The sequence below is a fragment of the Pygocentrus nattereri genome, chromosome 10, assembly GCF_015220715.1.
Source record: "Pygocentrus nattereri isolate fPygNat1 chromosome 10, fPygNat1.pri, whole genome shotgun sequence".
Classification (NCBI taxonomy): Eukaryota; Metazoa; Chordata; class Actinopteri; order Characiformes; family Serrasalmidae; genus Pygocentrus; species Pygocentrus nattereri.
The window spans coordinates 20162218-20189840 of NC_051220.1; the positions used below are offsets into that span (position 1 = coordinate 20162218).

The window sequence follows — 27623 nt, forward strand, 5'->3', positions numbered from 1 at the left end:
AGAAACAGCCCAAAATGACTTGGAAAAAATTCTGGTTCCAATGACTTGCATTAAAAGTTAAAAGTAACATGTTTTTTTCCTTCTCCTGTAAACGTTTTTTTTCCGACAACAGCTATGTAAACGGTTTATTCTGTCATACAATTGAAATTGCATGCTGCGTATTTTTACTGTGGTCAAGAAGAGAAAACATACCATCATTGTGCTCAAGGGCACCAGACAACTTTCTCACCCAGCTGATAAATTCATTATGTTTTGCTGACCTAACATTAGTGAAATGCAAGTACTTGATAGCTGAAGCTATCAGTGGCCAGTCAGGCACATGAATGACTATTGAATACTTCTTGTTTAACAGAATGTGTATTTACCACAATTAATGAATGTTTATATGCTGGGCAAGACTTTTTTTCTGATAAGCACGTGATTTTTGCATACTTCTCATGTGAAAAATTTTTTTGTTTACTTTACATTACTAGTAAACGTGTGGTTTTTCGCACACGTCACATCTGAAATATGTGATTTCTCAGTAAGGGTCACATTAACATTAATATAAACTGTAATGTGAAAGAAATTATAAAAATTTTATATAGAAATATTAAATATGAAATTAATATAAAAGAAATATAAACAAAATAACAAAATACAATACAAATCAATCTAATACAAAATATCAAAAAATAAAATTAATTAAGCTGATCCGCTGGTAGGCAAATAAAAAGAGAGAATCTTTTAGTACCGTTCAAACTTCTCCAAACACACACGACTCCTCAGGCTTGACCCTTTAAAACAATAGTTTTTCCAGCAAAGAGGAAGTTAGCAACAGTTGCCAAGGTAGACTTGGACGTGGCTTGGTGAACAGTCAGTCATGCTTTCATGGGCTTTGTCATACCAGTTTTGTGTGTAAGTACTGAATTAGTGGGTGAAAATGCCACCTCCTACATTTGTAGTACAAAGACTGCATTAATGCACACTTTAGCAGCCACTCAAACTCTGTATGTTATGGTTTCAGTGAACATTTACAGTGACAGATTATTTGAAAAACAGACCTCTGAGGTGAATTTGTTGTAAACAAAAATGTTCCAGTGCAGGTACATTTGGTCCCATGTACTTTTCCCCCCAGTGGATTCTTTGAATTAAGAGATCATTAAATAGCCACAAAACGAATGTTGCTACAAGCAAGCTAACAGCCCTGCCCATTTAATTGAATCACTAATCACAGCATAAGATTACTATGAATCCTAGCTATATATATATATATATATAGCTTCTCAAATTTTTGACAGCTACTGTTAAGGACGCTTGACTACCACAGTTGCCAGCGCTTGCTGGTTTGCAAGAGGTTGCAAAGGCTGTGTTGTCAAATATGTAAGAGTGCAAGCTTGAATAGCAGAATTCCTATTTTAACTACTTATTGACCTTATAATTCAAATTATACAATAATATTCGGGGGGGGGGGGGGATGTGCAGACAGAACTCTGTTTACACCCTTGGAAACCATTGGTTAACTATACCCAGCCATTCATTTTTCGTATAGACAAAAACGGCATAGACCCAGATTAAGATTTCTCCAGGTGGTAATGGTGAAGTACAAAATGACATGTGCTTCGAGGTCTGTGTCTGAGTGATGTTTACATTGGATAAAGTTTAGCTAATGACCCACAAGCTAACTAGCTTACTGGCTGCAGTGAAGCCATGTAGCCTAAGTGAAAATGGTATTTTTATAGCTGCAGTTTTAAGTGTGTTGAATAGCTCTTCGTCGAATGTACTAGCCGGTGTACCAGTGTACAGAACTCAAGTATGCTTCTTAGCTAAGTGCACAACTAGACATCTCCTACAAATGCAGTGCTATGTACTACATTACACAGGTTGCTTGAAAAACGAAATCTACTTTTGAAAATGGGAAAAAAAAATTGATCACAGGCTGGGTGTGGGCGAAAGGTTACGTGAAAAAGTATTTAAACATTTTTTTATTTAACTAATCAATGCGATGGTTGGGGCCCAATTTTGATTTTCAAAATGAACTGAAAGAATCATTTTTATGTATTTACATTTATTTACATCTATTTTAAAATTGTGATCTTTTTACCAGAAAAAAGCTCCCACTCTCAAGATAAATGGCCTTAAATGATATGCTTAGATATATAAAGTCCTACTCGTTTTAGATTGGTTTGAGACACGAAGTTGAGGTAGTGTACATTTTTTTTTGTTGTTTTTATTTTAGTCCTGTCTGAATGTGCCACATCTGTCATTTTTACCGACTGTGAACTCTTGCGTCAATAAAAATGACGGCACCCTTTTACCTTCTATAAAACAAGCAGCAGTAATAACCTCAGGTTTATATTATCCTATACAAATCAACATGTCTGTGATGGTATTAAACTTCTTAAAGAAGCATTTGTTTATGTTCTCTGTAACTAAAATCAAGCTGATATGTAGCATTACTGTCCTACCTGGTATACAACTCAGAACGTGTGAAAATTAGAATTTTTTTTTTAAGATTATATCTCACTTGAATAGACTTTTGTCTTAAGTTGAAAAATGAGTCATCCCCTTAGTTACTCAGTCAACCAATTAACTCAATTTTCTTGATAATTGGCATCAGTTAAACTAGACACACCCTGCCCTGTTGAATCTAACCATCGTTTGAATTAAACATTGTTTATATATATATATATATATATATATATATATATATATATATATATATATATATATATATATATATATACATATATATATATATATATATATGTATGTTTGTGTATGTATATATATATATATATATGTGTGTGTGTGTGTGTGTGTGTGTGTGTGTGTGTGTGTGTGTGTGTATATATATATATATATATATATATATATATATATATATATATATATATATATATATATATATATATATATATATATATATAAATATATATATATATATAGTGACAGAAGGATAGCAGCAAGAGTGAAAGGGAAGGTTTACAAGACAGTAGTGCGTCCTGCTATGATGTACGGTTTGGAGACTGTGGCTCTGTCTAAAAGACAGGAGGCTGAGCTGGAGGTGGCGGAGATGAAGATGCTGAGATTTTCGTTGGGAGTGACAAGGATGGACAAGATTAGAAATGAGCAGATCAGAGGGACAGTGAAGGTGGAGCAGTTTGGAGATAAAGCCAGAGAGGCCAGGTTGAGATGGTTTGGACATGTGTTGAGGAGGAATAGTGGATATATTGGGCAAAGAATGTTGGAGATGGAGCTGCCAGGTAGAAGGAGAAGAGGTAGACCTCAGAGAAGGTTTATGGATGTAGTGAAGGTGGACATGGAGATGGTTGGTGTAAAAGTAGAGGAGGCAGTGGATAGGACAAGACCCCTAAAGGGAGCAGCCGAAAGAAGAACAATATATATGTGTATATATATATATATATATATATATATATATATATATATATACACACACAGGGTGGGCCATTTATATGGATACACCCAAATAAAATGGGAATGGTTGGTGATATTAACTTCCTGTTTGTGGCAAATTAGTATGTGGGAGGGGGAAAATTTTTAAGATGGGTGGTGACCATGGCGGCTATTTTGAAGTTTGCCATTTTGGATCGAACTTCAGTTTTTTCAATGGGAAGAGGGTCGTGTGACACATCAAACCTATTGAGAATTTCACAAGAAAAACAATGGTGTGCTTGGTTCCACTTTGGAATCTGGCACGTTCCCTGAGTTTTTCCAGCAAGATGGTGCACCACCACATTATGGGTGTCAGCATTCCTAGATGAATAGTTTCCTGGGAAGTGGATTGGTCGTCGTGGGCCAGTTGAACAGCCCCCAAGGTCTCACAATCTGACGCCCTTAGACTTTTATCTTTGGGGTCATCTGAAGGCAATTGTCTACGCTGTGAAGATACGAGATGTGCAGCACCTGAACTACGGATACTGGAAGCCTGTGCTAGCATTTCTTCTGCGGTGTTGCTATCAGTGTGTGAAGAGTGGGAGAAGAGGGTTGCATTGACAATCCAACACAACGGGCAGTACTTTGAACACATTTTATAAGTGGTCAGAAACTTGTAAATAACTCATGAAAGAATAAAGTTACGTTAAAACCAAGCACACCTTGTTTTCCTTGTGAAAATCTCAATAAGTTTGATGTGTCACACGACCCTCTTCCCATTGAAAAAACTGAAGTTGGATCCAAAATGGCCAACTTCAGAATGGCCGCCATGGTCACCACCCATCTTGAAAAGTTTTCCCCTCCCGTATACTAATGTGCCACACACAGGAAGTTAATATCACCAACCACTCCTTGGGCGTATCCATATAAATGGCCCACCCTATATATATATATATATATATATATATATATATATATGTGAAGTGGGCTAAAGGGTCTCAACGAGCAGCACACTATGCCACAATCAAAAGAAATTTCTAGAACAGATGAGAAAGTTACTGAAATATATCAGTCTGGAAAGAGCCATAACGAAGTAATTTCTAAGGCTCTGTGAGTTTAGTGAACCGCAGAGAGAGCCATTACCTCTAAATGGAGAAAGCTGTGAACAATGGTGAATCTTCCCAGAAATGTTCAGCCTAGCAAAATTCCTGTTTTTTTTTTTTTTTAGAACAGCAAGAATCATCCAGGAAGTCACAAAAGAACCCAGCCAACCAAAGTCAAAATTCTTGATACCATCTTTAGAAAGAGACTGAGCAAAAACGGTATCCATGAGAGAGCTGCAAGGCAAAAATCACAGCTAACCAAGAGGAACAATAAGGCTTGCTTTATGTTTGCTAAACACTTTGAAGACCCCCAGGCCTTTTGGAATAATGTTCTAAGTTGAAATTGGAACTTTGTGGAAGACGGCTCCCATTACATCTGGCATAAAGCTTACACAGCATTCCACAATACGAGCATCATACCACCAGGAAAATATGCCAGTGCTAGTATGATGATTTTGGGATGCTTTGCTGTTTCAGGGAATGGATGACTTGCTATAATTGGTGGAACCCTGAATTCTGCTCACTGCCAAAAAAAAATCCTACAGGAGAATGTTTTGTGATTTGAACCTTAAGTGCATGTTGGGATATGCAGTCAGACAATGATCTGAAGTAAAAGAGCAGGTCTATCTCAGAAAGATTCAAAAGAAACAAAATGAAGGTTTACAGTGGTCAAAGTCCTGCCTTGAAAGCTCTTTGAGATGCTGTGGCAGGAGCTTAAATGGGCAGTTTATGCTCGAAAGGCCTCCAGTGTGGATGAATTAAAGTAACCATGCAAAAAAAAACAGTGGACCAAAATTTCTTTGCAGTGATGTGAAAGACTGATCTCCATATAGGAAGCATTGGGTTGCAATTTTTACTGCTAAACTTCAGGGGAAATTCATTTTTCATTTGGGTGATACAGATGTTGCAAAACTTTTATCCTCTGTAAATGAAACAATCATTTAAAAACCGTGTGTTATGTTCCCTCACAACACGTCTTATATTACATTTTGTATTTGGATCTGAATCCATTCATTGTGAGAAGTGCAAAAATAGATTTAATTTAGAAGGGGAGCAAACACATTTTCATGGCCCTGTATAAGGTTCTTTCTTAACCGTAGTAAACATGAAAATTGTACTTGAAAAGCCTTCTTTACCGCCTTTTTCTGTTGCACTCTAATAATACTGTAACAAGCTGTGTAAGGGTCTATGTCGTTGCTCTTTTTGTTGAACATTTACAGTATGCAATACATTATTTATTTTGATTAGTTGGAAGGACTAGGTGATGTCTAAAAATAATTGGCATGATATTTTGTGTAAACATCCTGTGATGGTCGATTATCCACCCCTCCCAATACATACGGCCCTGTGCAGCTTTAGCCTAATTTCTGTTCTAACTTCAGTTTACTTTTTTATGTAAATTTATTTAAATTTGTTTGTTGTTTGATTTAATCTATAACACATTCAATCACTTTTCAAATAATACTGAGCAACACAGCATCTTGTGAAAACTACGTCACCTCATTTTAACAGATTTTACTGCAAATGTGCATTCAGGATCTCTTTCTGGTGCAGATTCATGGCGATACCTGCTGGAGAAATTTCAGACCTCAAGCAGTTTCCAAAGCTTTACATTATAAAATCGTTATAACAAAGTTAAACTATAGACACCTTTTGGAAATCCACGTTGTATTACATTTTTACAATTTTCATAATTTAACTATTATTAATTTAACTAGGACACTTAAACTGTACAGAAAATGCAGCAATTTTTCTTTGTTACATTTTCTGATTCTGATCCTGGACCCTTTTCTACTTCTAACATTTCTAAGGCTGAAGCTAATTTACCTGCTGTAGGTTAACAACCAGTCACTTTTTGGTTGCTTGGCAGTCCGTCACACTGAAGTTCCAAAACAAGTTGCCATTTTTTTCGATTCCACACACTCAAGCTAAACTTAACGTAAAATAAAATAAATAGGAGGTGAGAAGCTGTGCGGCAGGTACAGTTAGAAAAGAGAGTTAACAGACAGCTTCTTAACAACCTCTTACTTTATCTCTATCTCTTCACGCCTCTGTTCCCTCTGAACGGAATTTAACAAGCTCTTTAATGGTAAATTAATCCTCTCTAGTTCTCGGTCAGGTTCTCAATATGGCGATTATTTCCTTTTACCATCATCATCGAGTTACTTGCCAATCAAAGATAATATCTGATTACATCGCCCTGTTGCCCTGGCCTTGCTGAAACAGACAAAAAACAGCCACAATTGTCCTGATGTCATCTAGTGTTTTGTGTCGTTTTTTTTGTGTTCCAAAAACATAATCATTGTCATAATTCTATATTAATTTTACATGAACATTTTCCAGCATCTCTTTAGGCATTAAATTAAATTGTGTGTTTCTGTTACTGTATGTAACGTATATGGAAATGAATATTTTGCAGCTTATTTTTGTATATGCCTTGAATGGACTGTGGAGTGAATAGCATGTACTAAAATGTACCAAAGCTAAGTAACTTTAACAATATATATTGTCTACATCAAACTTTTTTGTTCCAAAAAATAATTTTGTTTCTGGAAAATTTAGTTTTCCATGCTAGGTGCCCTTTAAAGAAAACTATGAAAATCAAGGGGTATAATGATAGAATATGATGCTTACCATGCTGCTCTAAATCCAGTTACACATGGCTAAAGAATGTAATGAAACATGGAGTTGATCAGTGCTATTCAAGGACTGACGATATCCTCAGAAAAGCATATTGTGAATACTTCACTAAAGAGCTATGGGCCTCATATTCTTGTTCTTTAAACTGTTCTTAAGAGAAAAAATTCTTCTTAAACCCATGTGCGCAGTTTTCACGAAGATTCTGGCATTCACCATATTTTCTTGGGATTTGGTCTTCAGTAGGAACAGAATCTACACACACTCAAGAGCACAAAGGTGTGAACAATTCTGAGTTTTAAAATGTCATGAATCTGATGTAGACTTTTTCTTAGAACCTTTCTTGAGAACTAATTTAAGAAAAACTTGAAGATCTTGGTGAATGGAGCTCAAATGAAATGTTGAGAAAGTTCTTGTATAGCTCTGATGGAGAAGATGTGGAAACAACAGAGAACAAGCACTCAAGAAATATGACAAAGACTGGAGCTCGGCAGAACAAGGATGAAGGAGCTTGGAAAGATCTTCAAATGCAGCGATCGGTCTCTGCAAAGGTCAGAATAATCCAGGCTGTGGTCTTCTCTGTGGTTCTTCATGGATGTGAAAGCTGGGCAATAAACAAGCGAGAGAGAAAAAATGTAGATGCCTTTGAACTTTAGTGTTGGCAGTGACTTATGAGAGTATCTTGGACGACAAAGAAAACAAACAAATCCTCAAATAAATCAAGCCTCACCTCTCACTCCAAGCCCAGATAACTAAACTGAAGCTTATGTTGGACATATTCTCAGAAACACCAGTTCATTCTAAAAGACAAATTTGCTTGGAAGACCTAAAGGTAAGAAGAGGACAACCAGCTACAAGATGGTCGTTCTCTTCTACAAGATGGCTGGATAGATACAATCAGAAGAATCCCAAACAAGCCATTCAGAAGCCTGAAGACCCAAACAGAAGCCAGGATATTCTGGAGAAACGCTGGTCGTATGGGCACTTAAAAAGTTCATGTATATCGTTATGGTTCAGTTTTTATAGAAGTAACTTTACAGAAGAAGGAAAGCGCATGATTTACTTACACTGTAAGTTAATACAACAAGATTTGGTACCATGTTATTTTGGATTGTTTCTGTTCTGTAAATGGCAGCTGGCATTTTTAATATATGGAAAAAATAAGAAAGGGCCAAAAGCACTTTTAAGGTGGAACGTGAAAAGAAGCTGGCGAACCACAAGCTGACTTTAGCTTTGTGACTTTTTGGTGTTTTGACAGTTTCTTGTTGCATGCAGATTAAACGTATCAGGAAACCAGGTGAGTATTTATAAATGCAAGTATGTCCATTTGTCTCCAAATGATCAATTCATCCCTGCTCTCTTTCGTTGCCTTTTCGTTAGCTACTAGCTAGGCAAGACTAATGTCTGCATTGCTGTGACGAGCAGTCTGCAAGTGTAATTCCAGCATTTCGGACAGTTTTGTTGTTAAAACTGTGTATGAACGATGACTTATTTTACTGCAAAGGAGGATTATTTTATTTTTACCTAAAAATGTAATTCTGCTGTGAAGGAACAGTAAAAGAGCTGCATACGGCTCCAGAGCTGCGTGTTGCTGACCCCTGGGCTAGACTAACCAGGATAGCTGAGGTTAAATAATATTTCAGTGTTCTCAGTGCTGTCTTAATAAGACACCATGCTTCCTCTTCATTCACTAAGTAGAAATAATTTACCTCATGTATTTGCACAGTGGCTTGACGTTGGAATCACCAAGACAGTTTGCTCCAAAAAAAAAAATAACCATATTTATAAGTGTACTCCTCTTTCTTCTTCTCTTTCTTTTTGTTAAAGCCCTTACAGCAATGCTCAGAATAAAATGATTCTCAGGGGTCGCCATTCAGACTGTGAACAGTACCTAAAGAAGTTTGTGTTTTTTTGGTTCTGAGTCAAATAGCTAAAGTCTTTCTATAGTGTAAGGTCTTCCTCTCCAACAGAAACAGCATATATAGTTGACCCACTACACAGGCAAGCATCAGATCTGCAAAGACCTTTGATCACTTTTGACAGTATCAGTTATTGTCATCACCTTTCATAATGATGTTTCTCGCTGAAACAGGTGACGGGAGCTGTTGGATGCAGCTTTATGTTTGATTGTGATCATGATTAACTCTCATTAACAGTTCAGTTTGAGAGAAGTAAAGATTCTGTATGTGGCTTGAATAAACAAATCTGTTTACACTTGCCCCAGCTGGGTCTCCAGTGCATCTCAGACAATCACCTGAAGTGGTGTGAGCAATCAGTGTCTATGTTTTGCTGCTTTTCTAAATGAAAATAAGTCAGCTCATCGTCTGCATAGAAGACACTCCTGCATATTTTAATGCTCAATTACTGTTTGCTGAATTTAATGTATTGGGGAAAAAAAAATAAAGTGCAAAATGTGACCTGTACAAAAGTTATGCCCTTTTTATGTTGTATGTTTTTTCCAATATGTTAAACTCTGCAAAAAAATAGAAAAGTTTCAGGAATTTTCCCAATTTAAGTGTGTTCTTTGGAGAAGATGTGCTCACTTGTGCTCAGATGTGCTTCACTCTAATGCTCAAATGGGATTTTAAATGATAAATTCTAACAGATCTAACTTTGGGGGGTTTGTTTTGGGGAGGTCAATGCAGGAGGTACTGAAAAAGGTTCGTTGGAGTACGTCTATTTATTTCTAAGCCAAACCAAACTGTTACAAACATAATCAGAGCCTAGTGAAACGGCCCATATCCTATGGATTTCTTGCGTTTTATTTTTTTTTGTTAAGGTACTCTTATGAAGTTTGTCTGATTTTCTGTGCCAGAAACATAATTAAATTTTACATAAGCACTTTCCAACCTCTCTCAGTCCAGGCTGAAACACACCTATTAACATAATGCAGTAGTATTGTAAAAACAATACACTGTTGTCAGGAGAAAACCTCATCTCCAAAATTATAACTTTACAGGAAAAAGAAAAAAAAAAACTACTGTACTTTTATTGGAAGTCAATGGATCCAGACCTTTTTCCAAGTCATTTTGGGACATTTCTTTTGGTCCGTTCTTCATTAAATTCACACACAGTGTAAAGAGCTGTGACAACTAAATGGAGATAAAAGGTTTTCTTCGGACAGCAGTGAGTAGTTGTTAAAAAAAATAAAACGGAACAAAGCTATGTCAGATTTACAAGACATTCTTTTAGTGTTGAGTAGCAATACTCAAGAAGCATCAGCTCATTATCTTTATTAACTCATTTATACTCCTACTTCAAAATGATACTGGTCACCTGATTTGGTTACAGCATCTTTGGTCCAAAATGATTATTTTGTACATTTTACGTATTTTATTTAAAATTTTATTTCATGTCAAATGAATAATTTTTCACAAGTTGATAAAATGGGCCAATATCTCAATAAATCCTTGAAGAATTTATTCCTAATGTAGTGGATTCAATTCTCCTGTACAGCACACACAGTTTCTGAAATTTTACAGATAACTTTTATTTTATGTTATTAGATAACAGATTAATTTTATTTCATGTCAAATGAATAATTTTTCACAAGTTGATAAAATGGGCCAATATCTCAATAAATCCTTGAAGAATTTATTCCTAATGTAGTGGATTCAATTCTCCTGTACAGCACACACAGTTTCTGTGAGTTGTGTGTGTGTGTGTGTGTGTGTGTGTATTGCGAAAACTAAAATGTTCTAGTGATTTCTTTCCTTTTAGACCATTTTTTCAAATAGATGTAGATATAAAGTGATTTAAAATTTTTTTTTATTGAAATATGTTAATGACATTAAAAGGAACCCTTTTGGTCCAAAGGCTCTCACATGTAAACTAAAATTATTTCGAATCAAAAATTGTACCACCTGGATCAAATCGAGTAAATTTACAATACTATATGAGTAAATTGTGGATTAGGTGAGAAATAATTAAGTTATTTTTTTACTTTTTCCTTGTTTTTCCAAAATACCAACTTCAGGGAATATTAAAGACAAACTATTTGTTGTTGGGATAGGCAGCACAACAAAGTGGCCTTATTATTATTATTATTATGATTTTGATCAAATTTGAATTAAATACTGTGATATTGAAAAGAATCTGAAACTGAATTTGATCAGCATCACACACAACTCGACACCACCATTGTACTGAAGAGACCCTGAGCACTTCAGGTGTATAATTGCTGCTAACGAGGCTCTTTTAAAGCCAGATGCTGGGGATCGTTTGAACCTTTGCCCAGTGAGTTGGTGTCAGTCAGGGCAGGGCTGCAGCACCGTGGGTGGTGACTCACTGCGTTAACCTTAGCACTTTTCAGCGCTGTGTCTTTGACAGCTCCACTCTTCAAATGTCAGCATGCAAATTAATAGAATGTTACACTGACTATGTCACACGCTGACCAAACTACTGAATCCTAATTGCACAAACAGATCGTCAAATGACACAATATTATTAGGTCGACATGCAGCTTTGCTTTGAGTTAGTTATCTGTACTTCTTGATATGCATATCAATGTCTACATTTTTTCTGCTCATTTAATTCTCATGTACAATTAGACTTGTGCCCTAGGAATGGTTAAGAGTTACCCTGTTCATAGCTCCCAGTGATGGTTAAAATCGTCCATCGATTTAAAAATCCATTGTTCATTTGGTGGTTTATTTCACACTATAGGAAGACACTCGTATTCTTACGCGTGAAAATGGGTTGGGTGGTGTAATGATAAGGCATACCGCAGTATTTCAAAACGATGCCAGGATTTAAAAATAATGACAGTATTTCAAAATGATGATTTCTGTCAAATTTCTGTTCAACATTTCAACAGCCATTTCAACATCACAATAGGTGGAAAGAAGGGCAAAAAATCAGAGCCAGGAAAAATTTAAGCATGGAGCATAAGTGACGAACCACACAACATGCTCGATTTATCTCTCGCTCTTAACACCAATCAGTCGACTGCGCTCTCAGATTCCCTAAACGAGTGTCGTTTTAGCTTCAGGACTGGAACCAAGCCTATGCTGTCATGTTTGGTCTGTTAACTAAACGTTTGCTAGCTTATCAAAAACACTACCGTCCCGAACACCACAGAACATGGCTTTCTGTCACTCCACCATCAGTTGTTTGACTTTTACAGTCTCAGACAATATTTTTTATCATCTAAACTTCTATCAGCGGCGCACCAGTTCAGTCAGGCGTGTACTGTTTGGGTCTGTAGCCTTCTCTCTGAACTAGCGTTAAGTTGGCCAATCAAGCTACAGAACAGTTTTAATCCCAATCTCCTGTCCCTTCAGCTCCAGTTGCTTGACTTTACTCCCTCAGATTTGAATCTTCATCTAAACTTGTGTCAGCAATTTAGAATCGAACGTGTTCTGTGATGAGCAGAGCTGTTATATGCTAGCTAAGCTAATGCTAACAGCCTCTGTCTCCTAGCGAGCAGCAGTTTAACTGCACTAAACTTTTTGATTATTCACATTCCACAATTATGGCACAAAAGTGACAAGGCTGTAATGTAATTTGCATTTATAGCTGTTTATTTATCCATATGGAAAGATATGTACATGAAAAAATAATGGCGGGGCATCATCTAACAATTTCCATATTCCTGGATGTTAAACCCAGGTCGTTTATGTCACTGACAATTCTAGTGAGATGACAGTAGTGTGAGGGTAAGCGTTGGCCTCCTAATAGCTTAAATGAATGATGTTTGCACTCTTTTTGATATTTCGTTCGCTTTTCTTGGATTTTTCAACTAAATGGAGTGATAAATCCACATGTTTCTCCTGTATCACATGCAAGGAATTAGTTCATGGTGAACATCTTCATAATGCCAGGTAAAAGATACTTATCCCAGCAGAACATTCACTCACTCATTAATTTGTCCATTTGTTCATTTATTCATTAATTCATTCACTTCTGCAGTTATTCTTATGGATGCAAGAAGACTGGCATGCAGCCCTTTCCCCTCTCAGCACTAATGGACTTTGATAGGTGCTTGATATGAGTGCAGTATGTTATGGTGAATCAGATGACTAATGCTGCCCACTCCGTTGCTAAGGTCAGTCTTATGAAGGCCATGAGAGTCCCAAGCCACACCCATCAGTGTTAAAGGCTCCTCAGGCTTTTATTCAGCGTGGAGAGCCACTTTTGGAAAACAGTTCAGTTCAGAACCGTCTCTTCACTCTTAATGAGGAAAGACTCAGATTTGGAATCCGCTGCAGTGTTAGAAAGGATGAGTAAGCCTCTGTCCTTTTGTTGGTTTAATAGGATGCTGTCTTAAGCATATGAATTACAGCTCACATGTTTGAGAGATGTGTGTCTAGGGCTGGGTAGTGTTCTAAATATACTAGTGCTTTGAATTCAATTCCAAGTATTAAGTATATAAAAAATATGCAGTACTTTGTAAAAGTCAGAGTATGTCCTTCATTTGTTTGATTTCCAGGCAAAGTAGACATTATGTACAAGCTATTTAATTTCAGCAAGAAAAAAAGCAGAAAATTACACAGAAGCCTCAACTATGTATACGATCGTTTTGTCAGTATTTAGTATGTCCACCTTTTGCATTTATTACAGCTTCTAATCTTTTCATACTTGCTTTCAGTTTTTCAAGGAAATCTGCAGGGATATTTTTCCACACCTCCGAAGTTCAGTCTTAGATGTTGGTTGCATATTGAGCTCACAAACCAAGTAACCCCAAACACATTCAGTGATGTTGAGGTCTGGACTCCGGGGTGGTCAGTCTATTGTTTTTGGTTTGCAATTTTTCTTTTGTTTTCCTTTCTTTTTCCTTTTCCTTTTCTCAGTAAAGGCTTCTTAACAGCTACACATCCTTTCAGACTCATAGTGTTCTTGTCTTCTCACAGTGTAAGGATGGACAACAACATCTGTGATTTTTTTTTATTTTTTTTTTTCCAGATCTGAAGCAAGAGTGGAGTTTGTTTCACCTCTCAAAGATGAAAGCTTTAAATACTGTTTCTCAGATTGTGCCAGTTTTTGGAGATTTTAGGTCAGATTTACAGTACAGCGCAAAACTTTTTTTTGGTTGATTTCCAGTCAAAATAGCCATAAAGTATGTTATTTATTTTTCAGGAGATATTTCTGAGATGATTAGATATGAGATAATCCACTTTCATAAGAAAGGTGGAAAGTCACTAGGAAATAAAAGGAACAGACAATTTCTGGAGTTTCCAACACCAGATAATAAAAAATGATAAATTACAGAGAAAATGAGACTCTTAACAACAGCACAAGACCTAGTTTGGAAGGGTCGTTTTAGACTTTAGATCAGTACTGAAAATTCTATTTAAAACATTCCTGTACCTACAGTATAAATCCAATTGAACGAAAAAGAAAATGAACACACACTTTTGTTCTTTTTTCTTTGTTGATTTCAAATAATTGTAATAAGGTTACAAATTGGAAAAAAAAAGTGTTGATACAGTGTCATACCTAGCAGTCTTGGATTCTGAAGGCTGGGACCTGCTGTTTGAATTTCTATTTGTTCAGTCTGGTGATGTTTGTAATATATTAACAAGCCAGTCAGCAGTCTAGATATTGGAACAGGCTTGCTTATTGGCTTGATGCTGATAAGACTGATAACTTGGGTATTGAAATTTATTTCAATAATTACAGTTATTGACAATTGACAATTACAGTTTGTTTTTTTTTTTGCTAAATTTAATACATTCGCTTACATTATTTGTACCTTGATGAATGAATCATGTACCTGCATAGTACGTTTATTTCTAACAGTGTAGGTTAAAAAAACATTCATTTTACAGTTGTTCCTAGGCAAGTTCATCTGAAACTTTTTAAAGATTGTACACAACTTTCGAGAGCTACTGAGATAGAGTTGAGCCAAAGCTAGCCATGTTTCATGTTTTATTTTATAGGCCCTGTCTTGGCTTTTATGTTCATTTTAACCCGTAATAGTGGCACATATAACTGTTAGAACTTTAGAACATACTTAGAATACTGTATATTCCAGTCATTTTGTCAGCTTAGCTTTTGCTTATATAATCATGAACATATTATAGCTGTCAGCCCCTCAGTTTAAACAAAACAGGTCTTGCGTTGGGTAAGATTATTACACTTTGGCGCTATTTTGTGCTGCATTCCATGGTCTATACAATGAACACATTTTAATATCTCTGTATGTTAAGACAAAATTCACTGTTTAGTGCATCAGATATTTTACAATGGCTTCAAACATTGTTCAGCAGATTTCAGATTTGAGTGCTGTCACTATTCAGTTTGTAAGTGATATTTTGATGTGTCGTGTGATTTTAGGCTTACTGCTTAACAGTTAATGTCCGTCTAATGACCGTCAGTTGTTGGTCAAAGGAGTTTGCCGAAATTTGCCTCTGTGTGAAACTGTGTGAATTGTGTGATTCATTGACTTAAAAAGTCTGAACAAGACAGTATGTTCTTCTGTAGCATCCAGCAAAAACAGCACAGTGCGTTCCCTTCAGAATGCTTTTCAGCACATTATGAACCAGTGGTGTGCTTACAAATGGTTATACTTAATGGACCAGTAGTAGTAGCTGGGCCTAATGCTTGTTTGTTCACTTTTTTTTACTATTTTTTTGTTTTGTTTTTCACTGCAGATGCAAGAATATCAAGTGAGAGAAGGACTTGTAGTATTTCAGTGCTTAACTGATGGACTAAATCACTGAAATGGCTTTGTATCATTAAAAACGTGCATTACTGTCATCAGTAGTTCAGCAGGCTGTGCTGTGCATAAATCTCAATCTCACTCCTGACACCACATTCATTGAGTCTATTAGTGGGCTACTGTTTACCCTCACATCACAGCCCCCTATTTAAAAGCTCCGTGTGTATTTTTAGACGAACAGACCGGCTTTCAGTCACACAGCAGCAATGCAGATAGATGTACAGGAGAGGAAAGAATGAGGACTTTTTTCTAAATGAAGACATTGACATAGCTGAATCATGATGAGGCTGTGAGAGAGTGAGTGTCCCCGTTTATTCCAGAAGACACTCAAACTGCATCTGAAGTAAGACTCTGCAAAGGGAGGGGAGAACTTTCATTTGGGCGTTGCTACCGGTGAGAGCTTTCTCTCTTTCTCTCTTTCTGTGCCTCTGACTGGATTAGACTATTAGTTGACATCCCGAAACTTTTTTTCGTCCGTCTCTCTCTCTCTCTCTCTCTCTCTCTCTCTCTCTCTCTCTCTCTCTCTCTCTCTCTCAGCGTCTCGGGAGATTTGGGAGAGGCTGAATTGGCAGTCCATTACGTAACAGCGCGCGACCCTTCCGTTACGTACAAACTGTTAAGAACTGACGAGCTCCGGTCGCTTCTGCTCTCCGTGTCTGTGTGTTTGTTAATATTTAACCGAAGAGAGGCGGTGATGAATCTCTCCCGCTGCCCGGCGCTACGGCAGGTTTGGTGAGCGTTACCCTGAGCGTGCTACTTCGGAAGTAGGTCACCGCTTCAACGTGTCTTGTCAGCTGCTTCCCCTCGTTTCGCTTCTCCGCCGAGCATCGGTGTCGTTTTAACAGCCCGACCGGAGGAACTTCGGAGCGGGATGCTTTTTCAGCCGGAGCACGACCGAAAGAGTGAGCGCTGAGGTAAACCGAGCCTTGCTAATCGGTTTTATTTTGGTTTATGCGCGTTTGCTTTGCTGCTTCTCTGCCGGGGGGAGGAGGAGGAGGAGGAGAAGAAGAAGGGGGGTTAGAGAGAGAGAGAGATAACCCCGTCTGAAGCCTTACATAGCCTACATTCAGCAGCCTGTGGCTTTTGTCGGATTTCCTAAGTCCTTGATTGGGTCGTGTTTGGACTCTGAAACTGCTCTTTTGTCGTGTGGTTTGTGAGCGTCTGAGCTCCTAGAGCCTCCTCAGCTCGGCGGTCGGCTCTCGTGGTCGGGTGGTGGTGGTGTGGTGGGGAAAACGGACTGGATGGATGAGATTTGCTCTCGTTGGAGCTGCTGCTGGTGGTACTGCTCGGGCTTCGGCGTTTGTGTGTCGCTTCTGAAAGCTCGTTTCATTTCGAGCCCGGTGCTACGCCCTGCGTGATCTGCGCCCAGCGCAGAGCCCAGCTCTGCTTCATCTTCTCAGGGCTCTAACGTGGGCTTTCCACATCCCACGATCATTTCATCAAAGCGAAGAGCACGCGGCTTTTCGTCTACATCTCCTTTCCGTCAGATGCATTTTTGCTCCCCTTCACCAGCAGCGACTGGAAATGAAAGGCACCGAGTCGATTCCTCGGTAGATTACTTGGTTCAAAGTTAATTCCGATTTGCGCGGAGGTGAGATCAACTACGCTACTTTGTCTGTGGAGCCATATTCCCAGACACAACACTCAAGCAGACACATTCAGCCGTCCACTTTTGGTAATACTTTTTTTTTTATTTACGCCCCTCTGCCTAAAAAAAAGCTATTGGCCACTGGGCTAAGTTTTGGCAGCAGTTCTTAATGTAATACAACAAAGGTTGGTGAATTATCAGAAAGGCTACCCCAACTGGCCACCTCTGAAATGGGAATGGAACTAGCACAGCTAATTTGAAATGAATCAAGATTTTGAAAAACCAAGGGATTTGGCCTGAATAAGCTCAATCGTCTTTTGTAATTTGGAACAACACCAGGGCAGCTGGAGTGAGAGAATACCGTTTAATTGGATATTAACATACATTACTGCATGTCTGCATGATGTCATTGCAGTTGTGGGTTTGGGCTTAACTTGCTTGATAGTTTAACTTCATGCATAACTTCATTTTCACTTTATCCGTACTGTGACTGCATCCCCATCAGTGCGTGTTGTCAAAGCTCACTGCAGGAGTTGAGTCATATGGTTTTTCTTTGGTGGGTTTCTTGTGACTGACTGCTATCTTGTTTCAGTAAATGTTATCTCTGCCACTATCAGTCATCCATGATCTGTGAGATTCGTCCTGATCCATTTATGTCATCTGTAGAATACATTGCTCATCTGATAACCCCATGAAGTACAGGCAGTTTTGTTTGAACCATGGATTTCTTACTCCTCATTATTTGTCATCATGGCTGAGTGAACAAAAATAGCAGTATGCAACAGGACAACTGAAAAATAATGGCTATCGGCATGGGGAAATGCCACAATAATCATTTCTTTGGAAGCCATTTCCTGGCCATGTTTAGCTTTCCTTCTGTAGTGTTGAATTTCAAGGAGTTGGAGTTTTTTTTTTTTTTTTTTGAGAATTCTTAACCGGCAATTGAAATCTATATTGAATGTCTCTAGTGGGGCTTTCTTGCTGATGGGTGAAAAGACTGCATTACTGCTGAATTTTGTCTAAGTTGTCTAGGCTTGTTCCATTTGAAAGAATCAATCTGAGATAGCTAGTAGAGCGCAGTTAGACTGCACTAATTAAACACAGAGGACACGCATCTAATCTAAAGGATGACAAATAAGACTAAACAGCCATTGGCTCCTGTGTCAAGCTAGGGAGCTGGCCTGGAACGCTCAAGGACGCTAACTCCCTTTATAGAATGAAAGGCTAATGTTAAGAACGTGTCAATAGGTCAAAGAAGGTAGTTTTAAATTTCGTATGAAGCCAAATTAGTCTAAATGTCTCAGGTGTGTTTCTGACATTTTGACCTTAAACGAATCGATAAATCCCAAGTACATAATGACAGTTTATTCAAGGGTTTAACTTTGTTTAGAACAAATTCTGTGGCGTTTTCAACGTGCATTCATACTTGTATCTGAAGAAATCTGTTTTTTTACACGTGTCCTGTTATTCAGCTAATTTTTGTGGCACGGTTGTCTTTCACGCTTTTCTAAGTGCATGCAGCTCTGATTGGTGTTCAGTGCAATTTAAATAGAATATAGGCCTAAAAAAGACTAAGCCTTTCCCCGAATTGCTCTTGAGTTTGGACTGTTACGTCTTTTATTAATGAGTTTTTTCAGATAGCAGATTTAGATGTAAATACAGAGGCTCGACTGAGTGTACGTGTGGTGATTTCTCTATTTCGACATGTGCAATTGAAGATGCTAATTATAAACAGATGTTACAAAAAGGCTTGAACTAACATTTTGACACAGCTTCATTTTGATGCAGAAGTGTTAGACAAATTGAAACATTCCTATAAAGCTGTAAGTGTTTTGCATTGGATTGAGTTTTAAAGTGTAGTTTTTATTTTATGATAACACTAAGCTGGTGTATTATGCATTATTGAATGGCTGGGTATGTTAACAGTGTACTGTATTAGTCATAAATCAAATAAACCTCAGTTTCTTGCTTTTTAGTCTGGCTTTTGTGCTGAATTGCTTCTGTGTTTACATTTTCTTCATAGCATAGGCGTTTTGTTTGGTGCTGTTATGTACATAAGGGCATTTGGAGAGTTATTTCTTGTCTGTAATCACAATGAGCATTGTTTGCTCCTGCACTTTTGTCCATATGGTTAGCCTGTCAGATGGGTTCAGGAAGCAGGGATGCTGTCTTTATTTTGTTTATGAGACACGCTTTACAATGTTTCTAAACATTCTAACAGGGTAATTTGTTTTGAAGTACCTGCAGAATAAGCGTGGCTGTTGATGCAAGGTCTGTTGTTAAGCAGCTGCATTTCATGTGAAGTACGAGTTGTGCTGCCAATTGAAAATATTGGTTGCTTGAAAAACAAATATATATTTTTTCTGTTACCACGTGCTATGTGTAAATCACATCTCATAGACAGATGGACTTTTGCTTGAGGCAGAGTTAAACATAGCAAAACAAGAAGACAAACTTACAAAGGCATAATTTTACATGTGTGGGAGTTGATTAGAGCATATACAAAATATTCAACTAAAGGTTTTAGAAAATGCGTGACAGATCTTAGAGCAGTGAAGCTAATAATGTAGCTATGAGATCCATTTTTAGTTTGCGTAGTCAGCCATAAAGGTTGCAGAAGCCAGTAGCCAAAGCCGTAACAGAAACCATAATTTTAACTAACCAACTAATGTGTCCACAGGTCTGCATAACCACAACATAGCTGAGTTTGTGCATTTCATTGTTTTTTCCTTGTAGGATCTGCATGGAAGACTAATGACCCATGCACGGCAGAAGGATTCTTGCAGATATCAGAGTGAATCCAGGGAGCAGGTGAGCTGCCAGACACATGCTGAAACCATGGGCAAAGCCTGGCCAGAGTGCCCAGTGCAAGAAAAGAAGACGAGGAGACGTTCTTCCAAAAGAGGAGGAGATAAGGAAGTAAAGGAGCAAAGTGCAGATAATGACAGGAAGCTTTATCCTCTCAGGGGAAGGCTGGGAATGAGTGAAGTGGGCACCTTAAACTGCTGTGTGGTACTGACCCGTGTGGATGACGGCAGGACTTGTAAGAGCAGCATGAAGTCTTTGTCTAAGAAAGAAGGAAAACGGAAGATGAAGGCAAAGAAGGGGAAAAAACTGTCTTGCAAGTGTCGCAAGAAGACCTGCAAAGCTTGCCGGACAGCGCCTGGACCAAAAAGCAACCTGAAACCTGACAAAACTGCCTTATATACAGAACTTCTCCTGGAGCCTCGCAAGCGACGGCTGGCCTCTCTAAATGCGGAGGCAGTCAACAGTCTGTTATTATTTAGAGAGGACCCTCAGCAGGCCTCAAAACTCACAAAAAAGCAGCCAAATCCTCCAAATGGGGATTCTGAACATCCAAAAGGTGAAACTGACAGTTCTAGGAAAGCACTAGAAGGTCGAAAACGTGCTCATCCAAGAGAGACAGTGCAGAGTAAAAACTCCAAAAAAGCCAAAAAGGCAAAAACAGAGTCTGAACATCTGGACCAGTTGAGTCTAAATAGTCCAGCTCCAAGACGTCTAGCGGGTTTGAACGCGGCTGCTCTGCTGAAGCTTACTAGCACCTCATCTGGAGCTAAGCGTCGAGTTAAAACGGATTGCAAGCCAGGCAATGGAGGAGCGAGAACGAAACAAGTCCAGGTAAAGACAAAAAAGCAGCAGCAAAACACACCCTGCCAGTCCACCAAGTTGCAAGTATCGCAACAGTGCTGTGATCTTTGCAAGAAAGAAGCCCTCCAATCAGAGGCGATGTGGGAAGGCACTGCAGGGGGGCATGGATTCATTAGGCCTGGTTACCAGTGCAGGTCCATGCTGGGCTACTCCTTGAAGCCTGTGAAAGAAGAGAAAACTGAAGCTGATGTGAATTCCTGTTACTGCTGTTCCCAGGAGAGCTCTGTGGAGTACTGCCACCGACTAGCCCTGTTCCTTGGGCAGAAAGCATATCCTGAATCAGAAGAACATTCTATGCCATCTGTAAAGGGGTTTCTTCCTTCTGCTCATGCACTGACACACCCAGCCTTGACCATAGGCGCCCACCCGTATTCCTGCTACCCTGGTTACTACGTGCACATTGCCCACCATGGGTCCTCCACACTCCCTGTGAGCACAAGTCCTGGACCCCATACTCCCTCAGTACCTCCTATTACACTGTGCCCGAGTGGTGTCCAGAGACCCAAACTACTGCCCTCACCAGTTTCCCACCCTTCAGGCATCCCTCACCCAGCGTACTGCAACTCTGTGGGAACCTGTTATGGGGAACCCTGCAGGATCAGCAGCTATGCCTACAGACCCCCTCAACCCATCGCAAGCAGGGGATGCTCATTCAGCACTGGATGCTCCAGCTGCAGCCACAAAATCAAAATGGGTAAGACGAGGCAAATGGGATGAAAATCTGTTTCCCTTTTGCATCTCAATAGAACGAGCCTGAGTGAGGCTTCAGAGATCGTGTCATAACTATTTAAATAGAATGCACCCTTAATTAGCAGCTGGATATGGATATATTTCTAAGAGAGCTTTAGGAGCTCACTCAGACCTCAAACTGGCAAGTCCTAAGGCCTTCCCTGACACATTGTGAGACACAAAAGGCTAAAATAAGAAAATAAAAGCCATTGAGATGTTTTCAAAGACTTGTAAAGAAAGTAATGACTTGAGATTGAATGATGAAATCCCTCGTTCCCTTTAAGCAGCCACTCCACCGTGGCTGTCTGTTCAGTGCTGTCTTTTCACTGCTAGTTTGAATGTGAATAATTGCCACAGGTGGACAGGCTGCTGGTTATTTTTGTTGGCAGGAGACTTGAACTGGCTGTTCATTGTAAGATGGCAGCTGTGGTCTCTCAACTGCTTACCAACCTTTGCACAGCCACGAAAGCCTTGCAGGACTAGTCCTTGTTGCTTTTTAACCACTGGGCCAAGTTATTCAACCTGACATTTCACTCTCAGTTAATCTGTGCTAATCAGTAGGTAATCTAACACTTGGAGTCGTTCTCAGTAGTTACTGTGCTCACATTACTCTCTTCCGTTGCAGTTTGACCGTAGCTAAGAAAAGAGTGAGGTAGAAAACCAGTGCTGTGCAAAAGTAAGGGACCACCCTTCATTTATTGAATTTCCAGACCAAATGACTGTTGCATACAAGTTATTCATTTTTCAGTGTCAGGAAAAAAGCTGCAAATGACACAGAAATCTCAACAACTAAATATACCAAATTTTCTCACTACTTTGTGTCCATCTTTTGCCTTTATTACAGCTTCCATACTTTTTGGGACACTTTCAATTTTTCAAAGAAACCTGCAGGGCTATTTTTCTACACCTCTGAAGTTCAGTCTTGGAAGTTGGTTGTGCTTCACACAGTCCAAGTAATTCCAAAAATTGAAAGATATTGAGGTCTGGATTCTTGGTGGCCAGTTCATCGTTTGGAGAACACCAGCAACTTTCTTGTTTAATTGCTAAACTTTCTCTTGTCCATCTCTGTTTCTCAGTAACATCTTGTTAATAGCTACACATTTTTTCAGGCTCATAGCGTTTTGTTATCTTCTAACACTGAAAGGATGGACATAAACAGGTGGATTTTTTCAGATCTTTTTTTTCCTCTCTCAAACATGAAAAGCTTTCAGTGTGATATATATTAATAAATGAAGGGCCATCTCTGGCTTCTGCACAGCACTGTACTTTCCCATAATTGAGGCACGTTTTAAATGTGTGTAACTGTGTTAGAAATGGAGGTACATATTGCACCAAGTATACACTGAATGCATTCAATAACTGGTCCACAGTGACTAATATACCATGACACAATATGTTGCCTACTCAAAATGGAACCTTGCAGCTTGCACATTTAATAATTATAACTACAGCTTACCACAGCACAGTGGCAGAAGACTAATGTAGTTTCTGTACAGAAGCACTTCACAGAGTTAGAGACTACAGGTGCCTACACACTGGGGGCTGTTTCAGCACCAGAAGTGCAGCCAACTCTGTGCATTTGAATGATAACAGAGAAAGAATGCAGTCAAAGTAGGAGGGAGAACGATATGGGTGCGCACTGAAAAGATGATCCGAATGAGGCCTCCAGAATGTTCAGATCACTTCAACTTTCTCTGCGCCAGACTCTAATGAAGGAGTACAACAGTTAATCAGCATTCCAGTCTGGGGATTTCCTGAATAAATAAACAATCTTTCAGTATTTTCAATGAGTGCCTGAACCTCAAAAAAAAAAAACCTAAATGTAAGCTTGTATTAAATTGATGGATTGACAGACGTGAGGTAATTCACTGCAGCATTGGCTCATTTCATCCATTAAACCGATCTATATCATATAGTCATTAGTGTATATCTCCGCCAGTGCTTTCCGTAGTTTGTAGGCATGCAAGTCCCCTTGTAATAACACAGAGGCTTCACGGCTGAGTGAATGTGCAGTAGCTGCGCTTTCCCTCTCGTCTCCTCCCCGAGAGGCCAGGACGAGCGAGCAGTTCGGAAAGGATTGATCCACAGCTCATTTGTCGTTAACTCTTATTTGTGTTGGCCCATGGCCCTCCTGACCTCATAAGGGAGTGTGATTACAGAGTGAAATAGTGTATCACTGCTTCAACTCCTTCCAAGGGCTCTTTGAAAGGAGGTAAATAACTGTTAAGTAGAATCCCATAGCCTGTCGGACCTCTTTGACTCTCAACTGGAGTCCGAGCTTGGGGTTAAATTCCGGATCACCAGGATGTATGTTTGAGGTTGACATACGTTGGCAAAATGCCAGAAAATATCAGGAGCGCGATTTCCATGCCATACATGTTGCATCATGACCGTTGATGGGTCATTGCTAAGTGCATGGTCACATTTTGAATTCCAAGAGAGGTCTATTAAATCAGCCTTCTGCCAGGTTAACACTGCCAGCTATTTAAGAGCTACTTAAAGGAGGCTTCTCTTTCCCTGCTGAATACAGCGCTGCGCTGGCTGCTAACATGATGTAGGTGCTTCTCGCTGGACTGTGTGATCACTTGCCTCCTCGCCCATTAGTTCACTGAAAATCATCACATGCATCACGTGGTGACTTGAGAAGCTGATTCATTCCGATCACCATCTGGGATGTTCCCTTTCACTGAAATGTCATATAGACACCAGATCCTAAATTTTCAAGAACAATGTGGTAGCTGTTGCATCCAGCAGACAGTTGTCTCATGCATCTGCTTGTTTATTACATTCTTATTATATATTCATGCGTGTATTTTTGGCAGTTAAATTATTATGTTTCATAAACAAATCTGATGATTCAGTTTGTCCACCTGTTTCAAAGCTGACTGTATTGAAGCAAATGTCTGAAGTACTAATTGGGCCCATTTCTTTGATTTTCTCTTGTCACAGTCAAAACACAGTGTTAATTGCTGTGCTTGTGTCTGCTGAACTTATGATGTATATTGTCTCTGGAGGATTAAAACCTGGTACCCTTGGAATAACTTTTCAAGACGAGGAAAAGACTTTCTTTAAAATTATGATAATGATCATGTTCATTAATCATAAAATGTGAACATCAGCTGGCGTATTCATATGATGTTTAAATAAAACTACAACGTTTTGATTCGACAATGATGACATGCAAAACTTAATCACTGTCTATTTAATTTATTTCCAGCCAAACTGATCAAGTACAATTAGTTTTCTGATTCAGTTCTCTGCAGCTATAACAGTAACAAGTTGAAAAATTATTAAAACATATCAAGAAATTGTGACTCTTATCAATCATACAGGACCTGGTAGACCACCAAAACTATTACTATTAGATAAATTGTATTTAAAGTTTTCATCTTTAAGTTAAGTGATACTTTTTTACCCACCTCCACATGTAACCCATCCGTGAAGTGGAACACCACATACACACTAGTGAATATACACACACTAGAGGGCAGTGAGCACACTTGCCCGGAGTGGTGGGCGGCCCCATCCACGGCACCTGGGGAACAGTTGGGGTTAGGTGTCTTGCTCAGGGACACCTCACTGGGGATCGAACCGGCAACTTTTCCAGTCAAGGGCCAGTTCCCTAACCTCCAGCCCACAACTGCCTTTGAGAGATTTTGGAGAAATTATCTGAAAATCTGAAAAAATCCATAAGTGTTTTTGTCCATCCTTCCACTGTCAGAAGACAACTCAACACTATGACTCTGAAAGGATGTGTAGCTGTCACAAACCCATTACAGAGAAAAAGAAATACACAAAAAATGTTTGCAAATCAAACGGTGAAAGCAGCTGGTGTTCTCAATGGCCAGACCTCCACTGACCAGACCTCAACATCACTGAATGTGTTTTGGATTACGTGTATTGCAAAAAACATAAAATACAACCCACTTCTAAGACTGAACTTTGGAGGTGTGGGAAAAATATCCCTGTAGATTTCTTTGAAAACCTAAAAGTAAGTCTCCTGAAAATAATGGTAGTAAGAGTGGACACACTAAATACAGTGATAATTAAATAAAGAGGCTTCTGTGTAATTTTGTGTTAAATAAATTTAATATATTTTTATTGATGCTGAAAAACAAATAACTTGTACTTAATGGCCACTTTGTCTGGAACTTCAATGAAGGGTGGTCTCTGACTTTTGCACATTATAGTGTATATGAGGTCATGACTTTTACATACTAACAAGCTTCACTTTCCTGTTCCTGTAGAGGACTACCCTTACCCTCTGGATGAGCACAGTTCCTCAATCCCCATGTCCCCCGCCCTGCCCCTGTCTGTCTGCCCCATCCCCAGCGTGGCCCCAGCTGCCCAGCCTATGCCCCACCTGCAGCCACCCCTGCCTGATGCTGGGCGATCGCAGGTCCAGCTGCGTGTGGGCCGTGAATGCCCTCAGAGTGCCAAGCCGCCTAGCAGCTCACGCTCTGGCATGCGGGACTCTGCCGGATGCCCCCACATGAAGGACAGCCAGCTGGGAGCCAGCCACGGCAGCCCTGCCGCCAAGCAGCCCAAAATCAGCCGCCGACGGGCCACCAATGGCTGGCTGCCTGTGGGCACAGCCACTGAAAAGGAGGTATTCATAGTGGTATGTACTCCTGTTCTGTATCAACCACAGTGCAGACTAGAGGAGAATATGAGAGTAGCACTCAGCTTAGGCTTATATTGTGAGGCTGGTGTAAAGTAGGTTTTCAGTTTTAGGCACCATTATGGTATTGGGTTTTTTAAAAAAGATTTTTTTTATTTTTATGGACTTTGGAAACACCAAACTAAATATGTGTTTTCCGTGTCTTAAATATCTTGTATCTCACATCTTAGACATTTTGATCTAAATGCTTAAAATTTGTTTGTAAGACAAGTACAAGTAGTGAAGTTAATGCCTTTGTTTAAAAAAAAAATCTAAAATTAAAATTTATAAAATGAAAGAAAAACTTGCCCAAAATGCCCACAGAAGTGGGTTTATGGAAGTGGATTATAGAATATATTAATAATAGGGAAAACCATTCTATGAGTGTGTCCAAACATTTAACTATATATTTCTTAATGTTTATTTTAACATTTTCAGTGTTTAGCTTCTTCAAATTAGATTTACATTCATTTGCCAGACACTGTGTGTCTAAATATTTGGGCACATTGGAGTAGATTTGCCGAGGCTTTGCTCAATTGCAGATACTATTTTAGCTTTAAAATGTGGCTTTTGTGATTTACTAAATGGGTGCAACAGCCTTTAGTACCTATAATTAGATCAAAAGGGCAGTTGCTGCTTTTTTGTGCTTTTTCCTAATTGCATATGCATTTATATGAGTTTCCCACTGCAAGCACCAAATACTGAGAGTAGATTATTATAATGAAGCACCTACTTGGACTTACCAAGACTGATAGTAAATACTGACTGTGTTATTTAATGCCCTTTGAGTAGCTTAGTAGCTTCTCTTATTTTTGGCACTAACATCTGAAATTGAAGACAAAACTTTTTGTAACACATTTATTTATATATGATGTTAAAATAGTTTGTGAACTCCTGATGTGTTCCATTAGTGCTAATTTGAGGAAATAAAAAAGTAAAATCAAACAGTTTTAGAAAAACATCTATTTTCTAAAACTATATTTTACAGCACTATCAAAGAGCAGGCTTTTAATGATCTGAAAGTTTTCACTTCCAAATGTTAAAAGCATATTGAAACACTTATCTGTGCAATCCCTGCTTTACAGAAGCTACTACTGAAGCTGTTATTTCTGCACACTGTAGTTTGTGTGTGCAGTGGCAGAAACAGCCTTTTATGCCCCGCATGGAGCTAAGAGGTTACATTCACCACAGGTTCAGAAT

At 38.9% G+C, this 27623-nt stretch overlaps 1 protein-coding gene across 3 annotated transcripts in view; it reads left to right on the plus strand.

Annotated features, from left to right (window-relative positions):
- Positions 1–27623, plus strand: part of bahd1 (bromo adjacent homology domain containing 1) — a 52617-nt gene that overhangs the window by 17570 nt on the left and 7424 nt on the right. Inside the window, exons 1-3 of one of the 3 annotated variants that reach the window (XM_017713456.2) lie at positions 16357–16691; positions 20102–21728; positions 26011–26384. In XM_017713456.2, coding sequence (XP_017568945.1) covers positions 20120–21728; positions 26011–26384 — 1983 coding nt within the window. In that variant the 5' untranslated portion in view covers positions 16357–16691; positions 20102–20119. Of the gene's footprint in view, positions 1–16356; positions 16692–16859; positions 17453–20101; positions 21729–26010; positions 26385–27623 lie in introns of those variants that run through there. The other 2 variants (XM_017713457.2, XM_017713455.2) reach the window with 2 other exon arrangements.